We start from the raw sequence: 21,463 nt of genomic DNA on the forward strand, positions 1-21,463 counted from the left end.
GTTGGAAAAAACTATGCAGACAATAGCTAATGATCAAGCCTGCATCTCAATTTTGGGCAACCTTGTCTCTAATTTGAGCACGCATTTGTTTCAAATTCTGTGGGACATTCCCCCAAGTAATTGTGCACAGAACCATAGTCTTAATCTGCAGAGTGTCTTGCAGCCCTTGTTGTATTGAACCTCATAGCCTTTATAGAGTAATTTGATACTCAGTTGAGAAGCTGAGGTTTCAGGTGAGACATTGAGGTTTTATGATGGAGATTTGGCCCAAGTCCAGGGAAAAGACTTGGTAGATCATTCAGATTCAGGTCCAATTCTAACTCAGTCTTGAGTGTGGTCTTCTCCTTCGTATTTTAAATAAAGTTTCTAGCTAGAGATCCTGTTGTTCTGATTTGTAGACCACTTATTTTCAACTCTTTGTGATGGTTAAACATGAATAAGCCACGTAGACTTGGAGTGTCATCAGTCCAAACAGATTTAATATAATTGTAAGCTGAACGAAGCTTTCTCTTCCTCTCCATCCAAGAAAACCGTCTCAAACATTCATAGACCATTGCAACACAAGGAAGCAAAACCTGAGCATTAAAACAGGACCATCTGCCCCCTGGAAGACTAGTAGATCTCATGCTATGTTTTTCCCCCCAGGAAGGTTGCCTGGCACTTTATTATCTAAAAGAGAGGCATAGAAGAGATTTTTTTCTTTTCCTATTGACAGCATTGACAGCTACATTAGCATCCTGACTACTTGCTGTATCAGAAGAAGCAGCCTATTAATCTATTTTCTGGCATAAAAATAAACATGCCTTCAAACTAACTTTGAGCCCTGCCATGTGAAGATTATAGACATGTGATACACTTTTTTTTCATCTTGGCAATAATCCTCCATGATAAAGAGCTGGGTGCTTTCCAGCCAGGGGCTCTAACTGTGCTAATCTTCTTTTAGAGATGCAGGCGCATTTCCCCTTCCACGCCCCCTCTCTGTAACTTGTGATTCCAGAGCTATGGGAAATATGCATGCTCTTTCCTTTGCTGCACCCTGACCCAGGATTTATGCCCGATGGAACAGCCTCCTCGATACCAGCCCAATGACTCTAACCAAGCAGGATAATAGTCAAGATCCTGCACTCCCACGATTCAGGCCTTGCCAGAGTGGAACCCATCAGTGGAAAAGAAGAAACCATGTTGGAGTCCTTAGCTGGGGGAGATCCCTTTGAGGCAGGGGAGCCCTCCAAGAAGAGAACAGGGCAGTTGGTTATGCACAGCATGATCATGTTTGGCCGGGAATTCTGCTACGCGGTTGAAGCTGCCTTTGTCACTCCTGTGTTGCTCACTGTGGGGCTCCCCAAAAGCCTTTATAGCTTTGTATGGCTCATCAGCCCCATCCTGGGTTTCCTGCTGCAGCCGGTGGTGGGTTCAGCCAGCGACCACTGCACTTCTAGGTGGGGCAAACGAAGACCTTTTATCTTGACCTTTGGCATTCTGATGCTCCTGGGGATGGCTTTGTACCTCAATGGAGATACCGTCATCTCAGGTGAGTACACAACCTGTTGCTGATCTGGGAAAACCAACCTGGGCGTGGAAGGGAGGGATTGGAAAACGTGAACCTTCTTAAGTAGTTGCATATATTTAGTTGTGTATCTGCAATAGATTAGTTGGCAAGGCGTAACAAAACAGACTTTGTAAATAAAAACAAGAAAAAAATCAAGTTCAATCTCAGACTGGAAAGGGCCGGATTAAAACCTGAAGCTAGTTTGGCAGGAATACTGTTAGCATTCTCTTTAATATATGTGTAGATAAATATGACCGAAGAAGTTCCAGAACAAAGAAGAGGGGCTAAAAACTAAAGGGTTTTTCAACCCCATCTCAATCCCATTGTTTAATTTACGCCTCAAAGGTGGATTATACAGATTACTTAATGGCTTCCTATATGGAGGCTTGGTATTAGCAGGAAAAGCCAGACTGTTTCGTTACTTAAGGGCACAGAGTGTTGCAAGTTGATTAACTCAAATAATACTTGCAACATCCTGGTAAACTAGAACAGTTTAGGAATTACAGTGGAGGAGGCAGGTACAATAGAAAGCTTATTGGCTGTATTGTTGACCAGTAGTTCTCAATCTCTGATCCACAGGAGTATTGCATCTTTGAGCTGTGGACACTAAATAAAAGTGCATTAATCATGGCTGAAATCTCTCAAGATTGCCCATTCTGGCATTTGGGCCCAGGATTTTGTGAGATGGTAGTGATTGGCCATTTAAAATGTTTTCGTTTTTTTCTTTAGTTTTTCCTTTAATTTGGCCCCACTGTAGTCAACATGGGAGATTCACGCTGTCATGGTACATGACTTACATAGTGGTCCCCCAAAAGGGTTTGATGACAGTATATTGATCTGCATAAAGGAGAAGTGGGGGAACCAACACCATTGTTTTATATTATCAAGATTAGGAACACCCCCTGCTCCTCTCCATCCAGATGTGCCACTCCAAAGTTGGGGGGGGGAGCAGGATTAAAAAAACCAGGGAGCCAGGGCATCAAAACTGCACCTGAATGAGTCCTTCATTTCACTAGAGAAGGCAATGATGGAGTGTCCTGGCTGGACTTAATATGAATGTGCTACCCAATATTACAGAAGGTGGTTTCTGCTGGTGTGCAAGTAAGTAATGGGCTAGTAAACAAAAGGTCAACTAATGGAATGACCAACCCATCTGAGGCAATTTCAAGCCAATTCAGTGTCTCAAAGCTATTATGAAAAATGCCTCATATGATGTCCTGGATCAGGTAAGCCCATTTTACAATAGCCTGGGCTAATAGCTGAAGATTCATTTCCTTACAGTGTGTGTAGGGGAGAGAGTGGCTTTCTTTCAATAAGGGAAGAGGTATTGGAAAATATTCAATTTCTTTGAATCTATGACTTGTCTCTGTTTCCATCCATCTTCTCATACTGACATCTTGCTGAAGCAACCAACATAAGAAATGAAAGAGTGTGTGAGCATAGGGTTCAGCACTCTGATTTGGTTCTTGATAGTCATTAATACAAAGTCTTTCCCCTGTAAATATTTATTTTCTAATCATTCATTCTCATATTCTCTCTCTCTCTCTCTCTCTCTCTCTTCTTTGTTCCCATCTGGGATTATTATCTCTGCCAACTTTGTTCTTTTTTGTTTTGTGTTGTTTTCTTGTATTAATGTTTTTTAACAATTTGTAAACTGCCCAGGAAGCTATAGGCACTCTACAGGGTGATCTCCCCTAATTTTATCCCTGCAATAATACTGTCAAAAAGGCTGGGTTGAGGAAGTGTGATTGGCCCAGAGGCTTCTTGTGAGCTCCTTGGCTGAATGAGGACTTGAACCAAAATCCCCTTGATCCGGGTTCAAACTTTAACCACTACAGTAATTTGTGAACAATGGCTCAGTGAAGTCTGTTTCTGTAACCCAATGTTTCTCAACCTTGTCAGCTTTCAGATGTGTGGACTTCAATTCCCAGAATTCCCCAGCCAGCAAGGCTGGCTGGGGAATTCTGGGAGTTGAAGTCCACACATCTGAAAGCTTGTCTGGGGAATTCTGGGAGTTGAGGTCCACACATCTGAAAGCTGACAAGGCTAAGAAACACTGCTGTAACCAGCACATAGTTTAATCAGGGAGAATAATGCTGTTAGTATTCAGATAGGAACTCTAGTAACAGTATGCATGATTTAACCTAGTAATGGTGCACATGATTAAACATTAGGTGTGCCAGTTGAATTACATGCACTTAAAAGCATTTATTTGCTGCAAAAGTACTTCCCCCACTGGGTCAATTGAACCTCAGCCAGCTGGGGAACGTTGGTATAAGAAATAACTATCAACAAGCCAGATGTTTTCTCTTCCAGTTCTGGTGGCTGATCGAGGCACTTGGAAGATGTGGGCTATAATTATTACCATGCTGGGAGTTGTGCTGTTTGATTTTGCTGCTGATTTTATTGATGGTCCCATCAAGGCATATTTATTTGATGCCTGCACTCACCAGGACAAGCAGAAGGGGCTCCATTATCACGCGCTCCTGACAGGTAAACCCAAGATAATAACCCCTTTTTTCACTCCTCTGGAAATGCAGAAGTTGGCCAATGCCTTTTCCTTCCCACACTTAAGGTCTGGGACTGAGTTGGTCATCTGATACAGAGCATCAGTTGCAAGCATTGTTTAGAAAAGTAATCTTGTGATCCCTGGAGCTGGTGGAAGGAAAAAAAAAATGCTTCCAAGATGAACACTGAATACCAATCTCACAATTCTTTCTATGTCTGGAATATCCTAGGGGTCCTGGTTTTTTGGGGGTCTTTTTAAAATCATCTGGAGGGCCTTGGCTCCTTGGTTTATTATAAAGCTGGAAAAGATTCAACACTGAAGGTTTTTCATTTGTTTTTAAAATTAGAGTTGTAGTCCTAGGGCAATAAACCTCACAGAACTCAATAGGAGTCAAGGAGATGAAGATTGTGCTATGTATTTAAATCTCAGTACAAGTAAAGTCTCCTGTAGGCCAGGCTCAACTTATGATGACCCTATGGACATGAAAGCATTGTTTTCTTCACAACAATATCAAAGTAGTTTGCTACAGCTTTCTTCTAGCAGATGCTTTTTTTTCCTTCCCAGTCCACTCTACAGCCCTAATATTTTTGAGTGGTCTTCCATCCAATTACTAAACAGATCTAATCTTTCTTAACTTTTTGAGGTCAGCCAACTCTAGCTTGATGCTGCTAAGTCTTTCTTAGAAGCAGGAGTGTTCACAGGTTGTAGGCAAAAAGTCAAGACCGCAACTCCAACAAAGTGATTGAGGTGCCACCGTTTTTTAATGTACATTGCTGCTGCTATTATTATTATTATTATTATTATTATTATTATTATTATTATTATTATTGTAGTCCAATACAGACTTTAAAACACACACACACACACACAATTGTATCAGTGTTTCCTAATCTGGTGTTTTTGAATTTTGGGAAGGCAGATTATTTAAATCTGTTTTTAAAAGTATACCCTTCATACTCCTATTGTTATCACTCCTCAGACAAAAGAAATATCAACTTGGTGTAGCCTTTTTGCTGGTTTTGTTTAATTGATTTACTTCTATTCTATCTTTTGACGTTAAAGTACCTCCAAAGTAGCTCCCATAGAACAATACAACAGATTAGAATTGAGTTCTTTCTATTACATCTAGATGCCATACAGACTTGGTTCATACATCATGCTAAGATGCCTTTCATTTCACTATGTTTTTCTAATTCAAAAGTGGCTTGGTTTACAATTCATGCTAAGCCCTAAATCTATAGTTTACAAGCCATAATGGCTTGTAACTTGCCAACGAATTACCTTGTAATTTAGTGCAATATGTGAACCTGATCAAAGTGCATCTATGAGTTTGTGTATCCTTTCCTTAAAATCCAACTCTTACTCAGTCATCACCTTTCTTCCCACCCATGGCTGGCTGGGGAATTCTGGGAGTTGAAGTCTACATATCTTGAAGTTGCCAAGGTTGAGAAACACTGCTCTGGACTATATCTCTAAGATATAGTTGCTTCATATAAAGCATTTCTTTATCCTCTTCTCTTCTGCAAGCTAAACATACCTAGGTCTTTTAACCATTCCTAATAGAATTTGGTTTTCAGTCCTTTCACCACCTTGGTAGCTCTTCTCTAGCCTTGCTCCAGCTTATCAAAGTCCTTTTTAAACAGTGTGTCACTCTTTAACCTTCTTTGTTCAGGGGCTCCTCTATAACTACTTGCCCAAGCACAAGAACAGTCCACTCACTGTTTCTCAAGGACAAGAATGCATAACATCTTCAGCATGAAGGCCACTCCTGCCCATTTTTTCCTGCTTTGCATCAAAAGTAGTGTTTTCCAACTTCTATTGGCACAAGGGATATTATGTGGTTGGCCTGCTGTACTTCATTTCATTGTAGGCAAATGCCTTTTCTCCAGTTGGCTATTGCCTGTGCACTGGGGTCACCTCTGGTCACTTGTTGCTGGCCTGTATGGCCATTTCATCCTAGATGGCCTCTCCTTCTGAAGGGATTTGTCACAATGGACCATGAACGTCTGCTTTTGTATTTTTTTTTGCTTCAGTGGTAGACCATTGCAATAATAAGCCTATGTTTCTTTCTTTTTTCTTTGTTTCACTGGGATAAAAGGCTGGACTTGAAACAGAGCAGTGGAACTTCTAGCTCACTGACTGGAAGAATGATAGAACTATGGTGTCTTCTCCCACCAACAATTCTAAAGGCAGATGGGCCAGACAGGAAGGTATCAAGTACAAGAGGGAGCCAATAGAAAGAGGCTCCTACAAATGGAAACCACAGGGCCTCAAAGACCCAGAATTGGTACTTGTTTTTCTGGCCCAGGTTGGAGGAGTACAGCAAGGGAATCCACCAACTGGATGTCATGCTATTTGGCAAAACACCTAGCCACTATCATTTCCAGAGTTGAACAAAGTGAAGTCTGGACAGCAATTTCTTAAGCTTCTTCATTTCCACCCACAAGAGACAAGTGGCTTAAGTCTATCATGGGGAACAGCCCTTTCTGAAATAGGCAGGGACTTTCTTCACGTGCATCTTGACATGGGCAGCTATTAGTGAATTAAATGCTGAAAGCACTTCCCCAATCATGACCCAATGAACTATTAAAAAGGTACTGCTCTTCCCAACTTAAAGTATTTTTTCATTCCTTCTCTGTCCTCTCCCTTCTCAGTGAGAGTCTTTCCCCTCTTTCAATAGAGCAGATTGTGTGTTCTAAGACTGATCATTTCAGACTAACCTTGAGTGATGCTTTAAAAACCTTTTAAATGTGATTGAACAATTCTTCACGGTACCAGGGATCCTGGGAGATGCAGCTTGAGAACCTCTGGAAATCCATACATTTCCCTTTCATTGTCTTATGGGATAGAAAAGAACACTATGTGATCTGCAAAGTTGTCAAATTCATCACTCTGAAACAAAGAACAAATTAGGCCACATTGCTGCCCCAATGGCAACCCAATACTCAAGAATTATTTCAAAATCACATTATATGAATTTGACCTTTCCAGCAAACTATAAAATGTGGGTAGTTTGCTCACTCACACAAAAATACATTGATAGCAAAGATTATATTTATGGGTTCTAATGAGACAAGCTTGAGTCATATGATGTTAATGATTATGGATTCATTTCCTTCATGGTGCTTGAGTAACTACAAGCATATTGTAGTTCTTGTTTCCTAAAGCTTCCTGCCTATGGGGATGTAAGAATATATTTTTATTCTTATTTTAGGTAAGGTTATTGAAATTCATTTTTCAATCCCAGAGGAAACATTGTCATACCTATCTACCACCACTCCAGGTTTCAAACTAACCCCCTATAGCTCAGTTGAGCATTGATTTGAAGTTAGGTTTGCAACAGAAGCTGGACTTTGCTGGTCAATGCATTGCAGAGTTTGCTTTTTTGATACTACTAGTTGCTCTTATCATCACACTGATGCTACTTTTACTTCCTTGGTACTGCAAGTGACATTAGTCCTGGGCCAATACCCACCAGTTAAGATTTCTGTCCAGTTGGCAGTTTCCAGTCATGGTAGGGAGTCAAAACATTTATCAAAACATGTCTATTAGCCTGATTTTATATATCATAAAAGCATGAGAGCCAGTGTGGTGTAGTGATTAAGGACTGTGAGTTCTAGTCCCACCTTAGGCACACAGCCAGCTGGGTGACCTTGGGCCAGTCACTCTCTCTCAGCCCTAGGAAGGAGGCAATGGCAAACCACTTCTGAAAAACTTGCCAAGAAAACTGCAGGGACTAGTCCAGGCAGTTGCCAGGAATCAAAGGCGCACACACCCACACTCACACATCCCTTAAACGATATTGTCACTGCTATTGATGTTTCTGTGGTTATTTGTTTAATGAATATATCATAAAAGCATAGTAATAGGAAACAACAATACAGTAAGAAACAATAATAAACATGCAACATTTATTATCTGGATAACCTGGATCACTTTCAGTCAGGATTCAGGCCCCAGTATGGGACAGAAATGGCATTGGTCATGCTTTTGGATGATCTCTGGTGAGGGTGGGATGGAGGCTGTGCATCTGTCCTTGCTCTGCTTGACCTCTCAGTGGCTCTTGATACCATCGACCATGGTATCTTTCTGGATCAGCTCCGGGGATTGGGGTGGGTGGCACTGTATTGAGCTGGTTTGTCTCCTTTCTTCAGGGTTGATACCAGTTGGATGTGATTGTAGGGGGGAGAGAGATCCCACCCTTGGCCCCTACCATGTGGGGTACCATAGGGTTCGATGCTCTCTCTGCTCCTATTCAACACCTACATGAAGCCATTGGGTGAGCTCATCCGTCACCATGGGGTAAGGTATCATCAGTATGCTGATGATACCCAATCATGCATCTCTGCCCCTGTCGAATTAAGCGATGCTGTGAACATCTTATCTTGGTGCCTGGAGGCTGTGAGGGTCTGGATGGGAAACAACAGGCTTCAGCTGAATTCTGGCAAGAGTGAGTGGCTCTGGTTTTTGGGGCCTGCCAATTCCACGACTAAGCCATCTTTGGTGCTGGATGGGGTGGCACTGCCCCAAATAGACCTGCTGCATAACTTGGGGGTTATTCTAGACTCGCAACTCCTGCTTGAAGAGCAGGTGGCAGTTGTGGCTAGGAGGGCCTCTGCGCAGCTTTGTGTTGTGTACCAGTTGCACCCGTTCCTAGATCGGGAGGCTCTGCTCGTGGTCATTCACAACCTAATCACCTCCCAAATGGACTACTGTAATGCACTCTACATGGGGCTGCCCTTGATGAGTATCCGAAAGCTTCAGCTGGTGCAAAATGCAGCAATTTGGGCAATTATGTGTGCCTCTAGAATGGCACACATCACACCTCTGCTCCACAATCTGTATTAGTTACCAGCTTGCCTCTGGGTCCAATTCAAGGTGCTGGTGCTGACCTTTAAAGCCCTTCATGGCATGGGGCCAGATTGTCCGAGAGACTGCCTCTCCCCAGTGAGATCTGCCCATCCCATTAGATCTGGCAGAAGAGTATGCTGTGGGTCCTGTCTGCCAAAATACTACATTTGGCGGGACCCAGGAGATGTGTCTTTTCTGCCTTGGCGCCCACCTTATGGAACATCCTCCCCTCGAGGTAAGGCTGGCTCCCTCCCTTGATTTTCCAGAAGTCCTTCAAAACTTGGTTATGCCGTCAGACCTGGGGGCCCCAAAGGGACCGGTGAGTTGCTGAAGTGGCTCCATGTCTGTTAATATCTGCTGTTCTCTCTTTGCCTTTTAATAACAATTTTTAATTCTTTGGATTTGTGGATTGCTTCTTATATCACTGTTTCACGGCTTTTATTGTATGCCATCCAGAGGCACATTTTTTTGGAATATGGGCGGCCATATAAATATGATGAATGAATTAATGAATTAATGAATAAAACATTTAGTTGTAGAGTAATTAAAAACCCTTTAAAAACTCTAAACACATACACCTACTTAACCCATGCAAGATATATGCTTGGTAATATTTTGGTCCTGGGACAATACTTATCTTCCTACGCCTTGTGCTAGGAAGTGTTGCAAAGATTTTATATTCCTCTATCTTTTCTCTGTTGATGTAGTTACTTTTATGTCACTGTAGCTTTAAGAAAAAAGCCTCTTCTCATTTCCCTTGCTTGGTTCAACAAGATTTTAGAAAAGGACAACCCTAGCTCCATATTTTCCTCCCTGTTCCTCCACCCGTGAATTTTCCCTCCCTGCTTTTCCATCGTTATTCCAAGGCACCCTCAGCATTACTAGATCTTTCCCCCATCACTAAAGAGATTGTGTTTCTCAGCTGGAGCTCAAGTAAGGCTGAGGTTTATCACAAGTATGTCTTACTGAAAAGTCTTCCTGCTCACACTCAAGCCTTTTGTTAAGTGCCTAGATCTCAGTCAGTACTGTGAATGTTACCTCCCGCATTGTTTTTATGATTTCTTCTCCTTTGTTTGTAAGGTTACCTATGTATAAGAAATGCACAAAAACCTGTATCAGGAAAGAGAGAGAGAGAGAGAGAGAGAGACGCCTGTGCTACTCTAGTCCCAATTCTAGGATTTAAAATAAAGTATCGTTGCCCTTCGTTCTGCCTGCAGATCTCCATAACAGAAGCCAACTGTACTTTCCCAGAATCTGAGTGTCACTACTGTTAAAAGCAACCCCCCCCCCCATTACCAGACTATGGACTGCATTCATACATGTGCTCCCAAACGGTATCCGCTGCTGGTGGGTTAAATGGCAAGTGTTTGTTAATGTCCTTGCTGAGGGAATAAAATTGGAGGAGGTAGTACAGTGCCTGCCCTCTCCACCTTCCAGACCAGTGTTTCTCAGCCTTGGCAACTTTAAGATGTGTGGACTTCAACTCCCAGAATTCCCCAGCCAGCTGGGGAACTCCCAGAATTCCCCTGTCTGGCTAGGGAATTCTGGGAGTTGAAGTCCACAGATCTTAAAGTTGCTGAGGTTGAGAAACCCTGCTGTAGAGGAAAGGCAGGATATAAATTTAACAAAGCAAATACATTACAGACATCTGTAAGCAGAAGTCTTTAGGTTTAGTCACAACACCCCTAGTTTAAAAAGCACCTACTAATGGACTTAGCCTCTGGCCTAGACCTTGTTAGAGCTAATCAGGGTTGAACAAATGGCCTGTCTCAGTAGATTCACTTGCCTCTGGTTGTAATGCTGCACGGCTGTCTCTCGTCTGCACCCGCCCTCGCCCCAGACTCATCTCACTGGGCCCTCCAGAGGAGCTGATTTCTAGTGACAGTGGCCTAAATGATAAGGTATTTCAGTTCATCTGCCCACAAGAACTATAGAAACCTCAAAAGTTTAGTTTTGCTAGCTGCATGTTTTAATGTATTATTATAGGACATCATTCATCATGCAGAAAATCTATCTCCGTGGTTGCTAACAGTTGACACAGACTTGATGGCACATTTTCAATCAATCCATATAGCGTATAATAAAGTTTGAATGCTCTGTGATGAAATAGACAGGAAACAGCCATAGACTCAACACCAACATTTGCCAAACGGACTTGACTGTGGCAGTAATCTGACATCTTAGCATCAAATGGATTCACACTGTCTATGCTAATATGAATAGCCTTTTTCTTTTTTTCTTTTGTAGGTCTTGGAGGGGCTCTTGGATACCTGACAGGGGCCATTGATTGGGGAACCACCATTTTGGGAAAATACTTCAGGTCGGAATTCCATGTGATGTTCTGTTTTGCTGCTGTTGTGTTCCTGCTCTGTCTTGCTGTGCATTTGTGCAGCTTTCCTGAAAGGCCTCTTGCCCACGTCAGTGCAGAGTCTGAAGCCCTGGTGAAAAACTCTAAGCCTGGTCAATACGGGGCCATGGGAAGTGACAAGGATGAACATTATAACAGTGAATACAATGAAATACAGATTTCACCTCAGCAGCAGAAACTCACCATAAAATCAGACATTCAGGTAACAGTCCTTTTTATGTTTCCAATTGGTTTTATTTTAATCATTGAACTGGAGATCCTGCAATCTCCCATCTCATGGAAAGTGGTCTGGTTCATGTCACGTGGTCCAAAATAAAAAAACCTGAGTCTGGAATGGAATCTTTGGAAATGGGTGGTACACAAATAAATCCAATAAATAAATAAGCAACTGTCATGAATTATTCCTTTTCTAAACTTTGCGCACAATTCAGAAAATGTCATCACAAAGAACTATAGAAAACAACTGGGGTGAGATTTAATCTATTTATCTGAATGGAATGGATCCGCAGCTCAGTTTTATCTTTGACAACACGGATTCATTCTCCCCAAGCTTAGGCTATTAGTCTTCAAAGGGATTTTTGTTGGTTTTGCCTAAATGTTCCCCATGGATACTCCAAGTTACTAGTATCTTGTATACATGAAAAGTTTGTGCTTGCTACACAATCTTGAAAACATGAGAAATGTTTCTCTTTCTCTCTCTGTATGTGTCTGATTGACAGAAATATGTCAGGTATTTATGTACAGGGTTTGTTTTTGTAGCCTGACTAATTAATTAATTAATTAATTAATGGGGTATTTATTTTTTAACTGTCTGTGGGTTTTACTTTAATTGGGAGATGGGCGGCATAAACATTTAACAAATCAATCAATCAATCAATCAATAAAATATTTTAGATCAAAGATAGATCTTCCAGATGTTTGGACCGCAGCTGTCATATCTCTGGTCATTCGTAAAATATGAGGCTTTATTCATGTTTTTTCCCCTTCCAGGTTCAGAGACAGATGACCATTAAGTCTCTCCTAAAAGCCCTTCTAAGCATGCCATCTCACTACCGCTGGTTATGTCTGAGTCATCTGATTGGATGGACAGCTTTCCTTTCCAACATGCTCTTCTTCACCGATTTTATGGGACAGGTAAAGAGATCAAAGAGTTGTGGAGCTAGAACGCTCTCGATAGGCCTCTGAGCCAACCCTGTGCTCAGTGCGGGAATCCAGTTAAAGTATCTACAGCAGTTTCTCAACCTTAGCAACTTTAAGATGAGTGGACTTCAACTCCCAGAATTCCCCAGCCAGCATGGCTGGCTGGGGAATTCTGGGAGTTGAAGTCCACTCATCTTAAAGTTGTCGAGGTTGAGAAACACTGATCTACAGTATAACAAATGTCTCCCCAGCCTGTTTTTCTAAATGAATCAGCCTAGGAATAGGCTATGGCTCTTCATGTACAGAGGATATTGTTATCTTTGCTGGCAACACTCAGAATTATTCATTAACATCTCAGATAGTTCAATGAGAGATCCCAGAGTAATAGATGCCTTCAGGCTTTTTTATAGATCTTGGTAGGCTGGGTAGCTGAGGATTTCATTCTGCATTTTATTTGAAAACCGTTGCTTTTTTATCTTCCATATTCTCCAAAATATGAAATGTCAGTATTTAAAACGATGATTCTCTGGAGCTTCCAAGCACACTGAGTTCCACTTAAATGTTTAGAATAAAGTGGAGAGATGGACTGAAAAGGCACAATTTGCCCTCCTCTGCTTTCCATCAGTAAAGATAACATCTCCTTTGAATCAAGCTTGACTCCAGGTGACTTCATGGATACATTCATGTAATTTGCTTGGGGAAAATATAGAAGTAGTTTGCAACTGTCTTCTTCTGGGACAGCTGTCTTCATCTTTATTCAACTTTCTAGTCTAGCTTACAGCTCTGGAATTTTCCTAGGGATCTCCATTCTAAGTAGGAACCAGTCAGTCCTGTTTACCTTGTTGTGATCAACCAAGGTTGGTTAGAGGGTGCAGAGGACAGATATCTACAAACCACTAAAACGATTAACTTCAAATGAACAAAGACATGAGGTAATGCATATTTACTCAGAAGAATGTTATGCTGATTTCAGTGAGATTCATTCCAGGCGTGCACAAGATTTCTCACTTAGATTTTCTTTTAACAATGAGAAAATCTAAGACATATAAATAACCTTATGATATATCCTGAAAGCTAATCAGGCTGGGTCGTTGTGGGCTTCTTTGGAGGAGTTCCAGTTTCCGTCAACTCAGTTGACCACATTTCTTTTAATCAAAATAAGAAGTTCCCCAGTCAGCTACAAAACATTTGTCTGGGAGCAAGCAGTCCTGCTTCAGACAAATCTGCCACGATTTGCAGTTGATGGAGTCAGTGCTCAACCATTTGGACTACTGAAAGGCCTTTTTGGAGAACATGGCAGCATTATAACGAATGCCATCAATCAGCTCATGCAGGCAGTGACTCCATTTATTCCATACTGAGCAGTTAGTTGCTTAGGGACTGGCCACATAAGGCATCACAAGGCGAGATGATGCCAACAGTAAACCACTGCAGATATATTGTGCTGATCTTTTCATTGTTTTGCATTCCCAATTGTCTGTCTTTTCTAGATCAGTATATCAAATCCTGGTCTTTGGGGTTTCTACTTTCTGTAGAAATGAGGTGTGTAGGTTCCATGTCACAACCCCTTCTTACTCCTGTTTTTTTTTTTGATGCACTGTAGATTGTGTTTGATGGTGATCCTTATGCCCCTCATAACTCCACTGCTTATCTGACCTATGAAAGGGGCGTAGAGATCGGATGTTGGGGACTGTGCATCAATGCAATTTCTTCTTCCGTTTATTCCTGTGAGTACCACTAACAAACTTGCCCAAATTCCTGAAGATAAGAGATAAATATATAGGGTTAAATAGATATGGCGTTTGAACATTCAATGCATTTCACACTCATTAACTCAGGGATTTTTTGAGGGGCAACTCTTTAGGTAGATCAGTATCTTTTTATCCCAGTTACATGGATAAAGCAAGGCTCTGAATATGCTGGTTTGTTTACCAAGTGCCCTGATGAGAGTGCCCCTAACCCTGCTGACAGTCTCCCACCAGCCAGAATCTGATGCTTTGATGGATTGAGAAAAATAGCTGGATGTCATACCCACCTCCCTTTTCTTTGGCCAGAGAGCTCCCTACCACCACCATGACTGGCTAAGGGGACAAGTTTCCCTGGCTGGACCTGGTTCTCCTGCTGATTGTCTATCCACCATGGTGTAATAGCTGGATTCTCTAGATAAGTCTCTCAGAAAATTACAGCAGCTACTTTTCTGCTGTAGGTAGCATTTGCATTCTCTGTGGCAACCTGGGATTGCACACAGTGAGATACTGATGGGAAGATTATCTGGGCCTAGCTGCCAAAATAATCCAAATCTCTGGAAACGAAGCTCTTCCTTGTCTGCAGCTTGAAGCAGAACTTCCAAAACCTTGGTATAGGAGATCCACGTATGCCTGGAAACATCTTACAGCGGTAGAAAAATCAGTCAGATGTGTCTTTTAAACATTTTAAAGCTGAAACTTGTTCCTTTTTTCCATGCTGTTTTGCAATTTTTTTTGTTAAACAAAAATCCTTCATTTTTGTATATATTTCACCTTATAAATATTTTTGGGGCATGTTTAATGTGTATGCTGCCCAGAGTCGTTCAGCCTAATGTGATTAATAAATAAAAAACAATTACATACTGATGTATGTATACACTCCTAGTTTCAGAAGTGGAATTTCTCTGTGGACCTTCAGAGTTTCTTTAGTATAAATACAAAAAGGAAGGTTGAAACTGACTTATACTAGGGCAAAGGGATGTTCAGTCTAGTCCACTATACTGACTACAGCAAAACTCCAAAACCCCCCAAAACTACATAGAAATCTTTCCCAGAGGTGAAATAAATAATCTGGTTCATTTTGAAATAGGCCAACCTAGTTTGCACAGCCTGAACTAAATAATGAAGTAATCTAAAACAGTGTTTCCCAACCTTGGCCGCTGGCTGTGGAATTCTGGGAGCTGAAGTCCACGCCTCTTAAAATTGCCAAGGCTGAGAAACACTGAACTGAAACATCTTTCAATAAAATGATAAGAAAATTTATTTTCTAAAAAAAAGGAAACTGTTATTAACAAAAAAGGACAGCAACAAAAGCTTTTTATTAATCTTCAACAGAGATGAAAAATGGCTCCCATCTGAACTTCTTTTCCCAATCTTTTCCCTCCACCAGATATGCAAAGAGCGCTTCTACCTTACGTAGGATTAAAAGGACTCTATTTTGTTGGTTACCTACTCTTTGGACTGGGTACTGGATTTATTGGACTCTTTCCCAAGGTTCATCCTACTTTGGCTCTGTGCTCTCTGTTTGGCGTCATGTCCAGCACACTGTACACTGTACCATTCAACCTTGTTGCTAATTATCACAATGAGGAATTGGTGAGTTCAAAGGGAGGGCTGTTGTCTTATCATCGGCTGTGGAATCCTTCATATATCTCATCTTCAAGTGGAGGAAGTGGGGGAGTAACCATGAAGTAAAGGAAGGACTCCAGTCCACATTCTTCCGCACTGCTACTATCTTAGAAACAAGATGGCTGCTCTTGAATCCAGTTTTAGATGTTGTTTAGAGTCCCAGGCCTGGCATCAATGAGGTTGGACTCTTGCCTGGCCTTGACCTGATTAGGAGGGCGCCAATGATCCACTCCATTATCTTTGCTTCCACTTTGCACATAGATAGTCTGATCAAACCAAGGTAGAGACGCCTCTTGCAAAACAATGCTACTAAATTGCATTGCAAATGGGGTTGCTTTGGATTTTAAATAATCCATGAAGCAAAATATCAAACTGTTTCTAATTTTCTCCCTACATTTATGTAATACTGTAATGCAGTGTTTCTCCACCTTGACAACTTTACAATGTGTGGACTTCAACTCCCTGCTGAAGCTGGCTGGGGAATTCTGGGAGTTGAAGTCCACACATCTTCAAGTTGCCAAGGTTGAGAAACACTGCTGTAAGGTGTTTTCACCCTGTTATCAACTTCCATGTCATTACTGCGAGATAAGACCCAGAAGGGGATGGAGCGTATCTTCAGATGAGTGCTTTATTTCATTTACATTTCATTAAAATTCTTGAATCAGGCAGCCTGGATCTTCAGGCATTTCGAAAGTGAGTCACGATAACTAGAGAATGCAACATCTTTATAGATTCTGGGGCTGAACATGTTCTCAACCTCTCTGATGTGAGGAGAACAAGCAGCTCATGAGACTGTGAGATTCCTAAGGACACTGATGTGGCTAAAATCATTGAACTCAAATGCAGCTGATTGCTTTTCTGATGACATTGTGTCAAATATTGTTCTGGCCAAGAGTATGTTAACCATAGAGCTTGCAAGGGTGAGCAATCTTTTGAGAGCCAGAGTTTCACTTAATTTTTTAAAATTCTTAATCTTATTCATTAGATTTATATTCTACCTTTTTTTCAGCATCTCAGGAGTATTGTAGCAATCCTTCCTCCTATTTTTTTTTTCTCATAAGAACAACCCTTTGGGTTGAGATGGACTGAGAAGTAGTGCCTGCCCCAAAGTCATCCAGTGAGCTTCCATGTCTTAGGTGAACTTGGCTATTATGCATGTGTTGAACATACAAGCTAGCCATGACCAGAACCAATATTTTGTGCCTGTGTGTGTGTGTGTTTAGGTTTTGGAGGGACAGAGTGGAGAATCTCTCTTTCTCCTTTACACATGCTAAGCCTATTTTAACAAACTCATTACCATTTTAAAATGTCTTGCATCTCAACATGGCAATCAGAGAAATTTTTATCCATTTTAAATAAGAACTGTAATTTATTTGAAAGACTCTTCAGTCAAGTCCCACAGATATTAAAACTTTAATCCCATGGGAAAATAGCAGAGTTATTTGTGAACTTTGATATCTGCCCATTGGATTGCTTGGTTTTTCCCCATGTAAAATAAGAATTTAAAATATCCATTATGGAGGTTCTGAGAACCAAAAAAATAATTCTGTAGATTAATGCCAGTAAGCATCTAACTTTATAAGCTCTTGGTTACAGTCCTGTGCACACTCACTAGAAATCTCTCACTGATTTTGAGTGAACTTTACTCAGTATGGATAAGACTGTAACTGCTCCATTCTTGGCATCTTTGCTCCCCACTGCATTCGGTGGATCTTAGCTCCAGGAAAATTTTTGTAAGATGCAATTTCTGTTTAATATTAATCTCAGGGATGGTTCTGGCTTGGAGGAACATGTTGACAGGTTAACATTTGACTCCAAATCACCTGCTGAATGATAGATATATCAAAAGATCTGGAGGCATGTTATTCCAGGAGGAAAGTTCATGCTCCCTTTGGTTTAGATAGTGCTCCATTCCTTGTTAACGAGGCAATATACATTTTCTTATGGGAAAAAAAATGCCAAGTATAACTAGCTTTTCATTTAGCAGGTTATTTGCATGTTAAAAAAAAAAGTTTTTGTAAAAACTAATTTGCTTCAAAATATCAGTACATGACAATTAAATATGGTATGACATTTAGAGCATGAGCGTGCAAAAACACGTTCATAAAACTGTAAAAAGAAAAAGACATTTTGAAAACCGTTCTAACATGTTTTTGAGAAGCTTTCTTAAATATTTACATGAGAAAGTCTCATTTCAAGTGTTCTTTCTAAGCTATCCCCAAAAGAAAAGATCAATAGGAAAACATATATTTTTATCCCGAAACATTTCAACGTTGTCTCTAATATTTATATGCATTTAGATGAATTTGTATATGATACCCAGTTAAGAAAACTCAGCACTTTTTAACAATGGAGTTATTAATTTACTAAACGTATTTCTATTTTCAGCATTGTAAAACAATTTAATCTAGGCTTTTAAAAAAAACAAAATACTTAATCTTACATCAAGAAAAATTTTCTTTCCTTGATCTCCAATATCAGCCCCCTCACAAAATTCCTAAATAGAACAGAATCATTATAATGGTGTGTGGGAATGACTTTGGGAGACAGGAGGAAGAGCAGCAGACTAGACAGTGATCAGATAAGAGGCAGCTGAGCCCACAGAAGGAATGGGGGTGTGGTAAACGTCTCAGAAGGGACCCCTCCCTATTTTCTTAGACTGTAAAAGTGAGGGGGGAGAGAGGTACTTTCAGACTTGCAAGATTCTGTTAATGTAACCTTACAATAAAGTTTGAGCTAGTCCTTCTGGGTGTGCTTCTTGTTTGGACTACCTCACAAGGTTGACAATCATAGATTTGGAAGGAACTCCAGAGGTAATCTATTCCAACCCTTGACTCAGGGCAAAATAAGTTACTTTCTTCTGCTGGGCAAAACAGTTCACTCCTGATTTTCACTTAGATGACAAGCTAAGAGGTCCTAAGTGAAAAACGTAGTGTGAACCAAGTGCATCTGTTAATATCTGAACATTTTTACTTGACGAGAGTGAATCACTATCATATTTTCCATATTCTCTTTCTTTCTTTTACATTTATACTCCATCTTTCTACATACACATTAGTGAAATTTATGCAGTATTTGGTTCCTTGATCATGCCCAGCTGTCTTAACACCGGTGTGCTTTAGCTGTGTGACACCAGTAAATAGACAATGATTCGCTTAGTGCAGGATGCTCTGAATCATGGTTTTGCTTCATTTGGCTTCATATCTTTCTCTGTTTGCTTTTAGAGTCAGAACCACAACGAAGCTGCAGACACCAGCCGAGGAAAGGGCATCGACTGTGCTGCTCTGACCTGTATGGTTCAGCTGGCCCAAATCGTTGTTGGGGTGGGCCTGGGTCTCCTGGTCAGCGCTGCTGGCAGTGTGGTGGTGGTGGTGGTCTCTGCCTCGGCTGTTGCCCTGCTGGGCTCTTGCTTTGTAGCCTTGTTTGTTCGGTACATTGATGAAAGCAATAAATAGTTGATTTATGGGAGTGGTTGCTCCTTTTCTTACCAAAAAAAGGAACATTGGTGTGCTTCGCCTGTCTTAATGAAGTATAGCATTCTATTGATTTTTTTTCTTGTGACAATTCTTTTTCTTCCATTGTGTCTGTGTTGTAAAAAAATGAGAACAACCACCACCAAAAAAATCTTAGGGCACATCAGGATTATGACCTGAAATGTTTTATCCCTGCTCAGTGAATCATGCCTGTTACATCTCTGAATCAAGTACTAGCAATTTCTAAGTCATTGATGTGCTAATTGCCTTTCTTTAGTTCCTCCTTTCTATAAATCCCAGAAATCATGGGCTTTAACTTTAAAAAATTCAAGAGTTCATACACAAGTTAAGCTCTTTTATACAGGAAAGGACACGAGGACGTGTGTTGGCCCTTTGAGGTAGTCCAGACAAGAAGCACCAACCATGAGTATTAATACTACCTTTATTGTAAGCTTACAGTAACAGAATCTTGCAAGTCTGAAAATACACCTCTTCTCCCTTTACAGTTCACAAAAGTAGGGAGGGTCCCTTCTGAGATGTTTGCCACACTCCCATTGCTTCTGTGGGTTAAGCTGCCTCTTATCTGACCGTTGCCTAGTCTGCTGCTGCTGCTGCTTGCTCCTCCTGTCCCTCAAAGACATTCTCACAGACCATTACGTCCTGTAATCTTATCATTAGAGGGGTGGAGAAGACTTTGAAATTCACCAAAGTTCACCTGCTGCTCAATGCATAATCCACAGTGCAAAATTCAACTATGGCCATCTTGCCAAATGTCTGTTCCATGAAGGAATCTCAAAGTAGTTTGTTCTACAGTCAAATTGCTCATCACAAAACTTTAGCCAACTTCCCAAACTTGGTGGCATCCAAATATCCAACTCCCAGAAATCCAAGCCATCAATGGCCACTTTGAATTTTGGAAACGACACATGTAGATAGCTGAGATTTAAGAAGGAAGTACAAATGCTTAAGCACAATCTGATTCCCTGAACTCTCTACCCATTGGTTCCAGTCCTGCCTTCTAGAGTGAAAGGAAAGAAGTCTATTCCATGTTCTTCATGACTTGCCTTCAGGTATTTAAAAACAGTTGCCATATTGTCCCTTCACTTCTATTCACAGCTCTTTCAACCATGACAGATAAGACTTTGGTCAGGATTTGTGTGTTAAACGGTCCTGGACTGATGCTTTTGTTTAACAATGTGAGAAACAGTTTCTTGAATCAATCCATGATGCACAAGTTCAACACTTTAGGAATCAGTAGACATTAAACCATTATTGAAATCTGGATAGTAGATTACTGATGGACTGTGATACCCAGATTATCAGCATGTGCTACACACACATTTATAAGAACTTATGGGCCACGAAGCTCCAAAAGAGGAAATTGTGTTTGGAAATTGGGTAATGTAATAAATTGTGACGATCATTTGTGTGTGTGCAGAAATTCATGTTCTGTATGTTGCTAATTCAGCACAGGGAAGCCATACTTTGAAGAAGGTAAACAGATGTGTTTTGCCTTGGCTGGAGTTCTTTTATAATTTCTACAGTAGTGCTGGAATTCCATTGAATTAGGTATTTCCAGACTTGATTTTACATCCATGAATGTGGGTTTAAAGGATTACTTCTGAGAAAGGCACAACAGAAAACCCTAACAGCATTATTACTGCATCTCTATATATTCTCTCTTCTGTTATTAACAGTTTTACCCTTCCCTCTTTATACAATTGAGTACTGTAATTTTAGCCATAGTAACACTTAGTTTTATAGATTTGTATATATCATGAGCTGGTATTCTACTCTGATCCTTTTGTCTGGTTTTGGTTTAATGGATCAGGGATCAGTATTTTTCCAGTCTTGTTATGCTATTCAGATCATGATATCCTTCTGGTCCATCTCTGTTTTAATAGAGAATTTTCAGTATCTTTACCAAACAACCATTTTTTTGTAGAGCTTTATTCTTAAATAGATAAAAGCTGATATAAATTTGTGGGGCAGATAAAAATTCATTTCTCAATAATGGTGAAATTTGGGATCAAACATCATTTTAACAATGTTGGTAGATCAGAATGAAATACTAGAAATATTTGTTAAGGGGTGGGGTTCCCATCCATGCTCTGAAAATATTTTACATTCAGATGCTTATGAAAATATGCAGCTGGCATTGATGTTTCCTGGTAAATGTTACAAATTGATCAATACGTG

The 21,463-nt window shown here is 40.6% G+C and overlaps 1 protein-coding gene across 2 annotated transcripts; it reads left to right on the forward strand.

The window, feature by feature from the left end:
- The first annotated feature begins 920 nt into the window (after nt 1-920).
- Nucleotides 921-20,694, forward strand: SLC45A2 (solute carrier family 45 member 2). Of its 2 annotated transcripts, XM_088152715.1 has the most exons (7): nt 926-1,531; nt 3,866-4,042; nt 11,157-11,479; nt 12,268-12,411; nt 14,021-14,144; nt 15,553-15,758; nt 19,016-20,693. In XM_088152715.1, the coding sequence occupies exons 1-7, from the start codon at nt 1,180-1,182 to the stop codon at nt 19,244-19,246; spliced, it is 1,557 nt and encodes a 518-aa protein (XP_088008841.1). In that variant the 5' UTR covers nt 926-1,179; the 3' UTR covers nt 19,247-20,693. The 2 variants fall into 2 exon arrangements, with proteins under 2 accessions (XP_088008842.1, XP_088008841.1); XM_088152716.1 differs by lacking the exon at nt 3,866-4,042 and having other exon boundaries at nt 921-1,531; nt 19,016-20,694.
- The last annotated feature ends 769 nt before the right edge of the window (nt 20,695-21,463 follow it).

Source organism: Python bivittatus, unplaced genomic scaffold, assembly GCF_059951505.1.
Source record: "Python bivittatus isolate LINGU-HERP-01145 unplaced genomic scaffold, Pbiv_v1 ctg000570_np1212, whole genome shotgun sequence".
NCBI lineage: Eukaryota > Metazoa > Chordata > Lepidosauria > Squamata > Pythonidae > Python > Python bivittatus.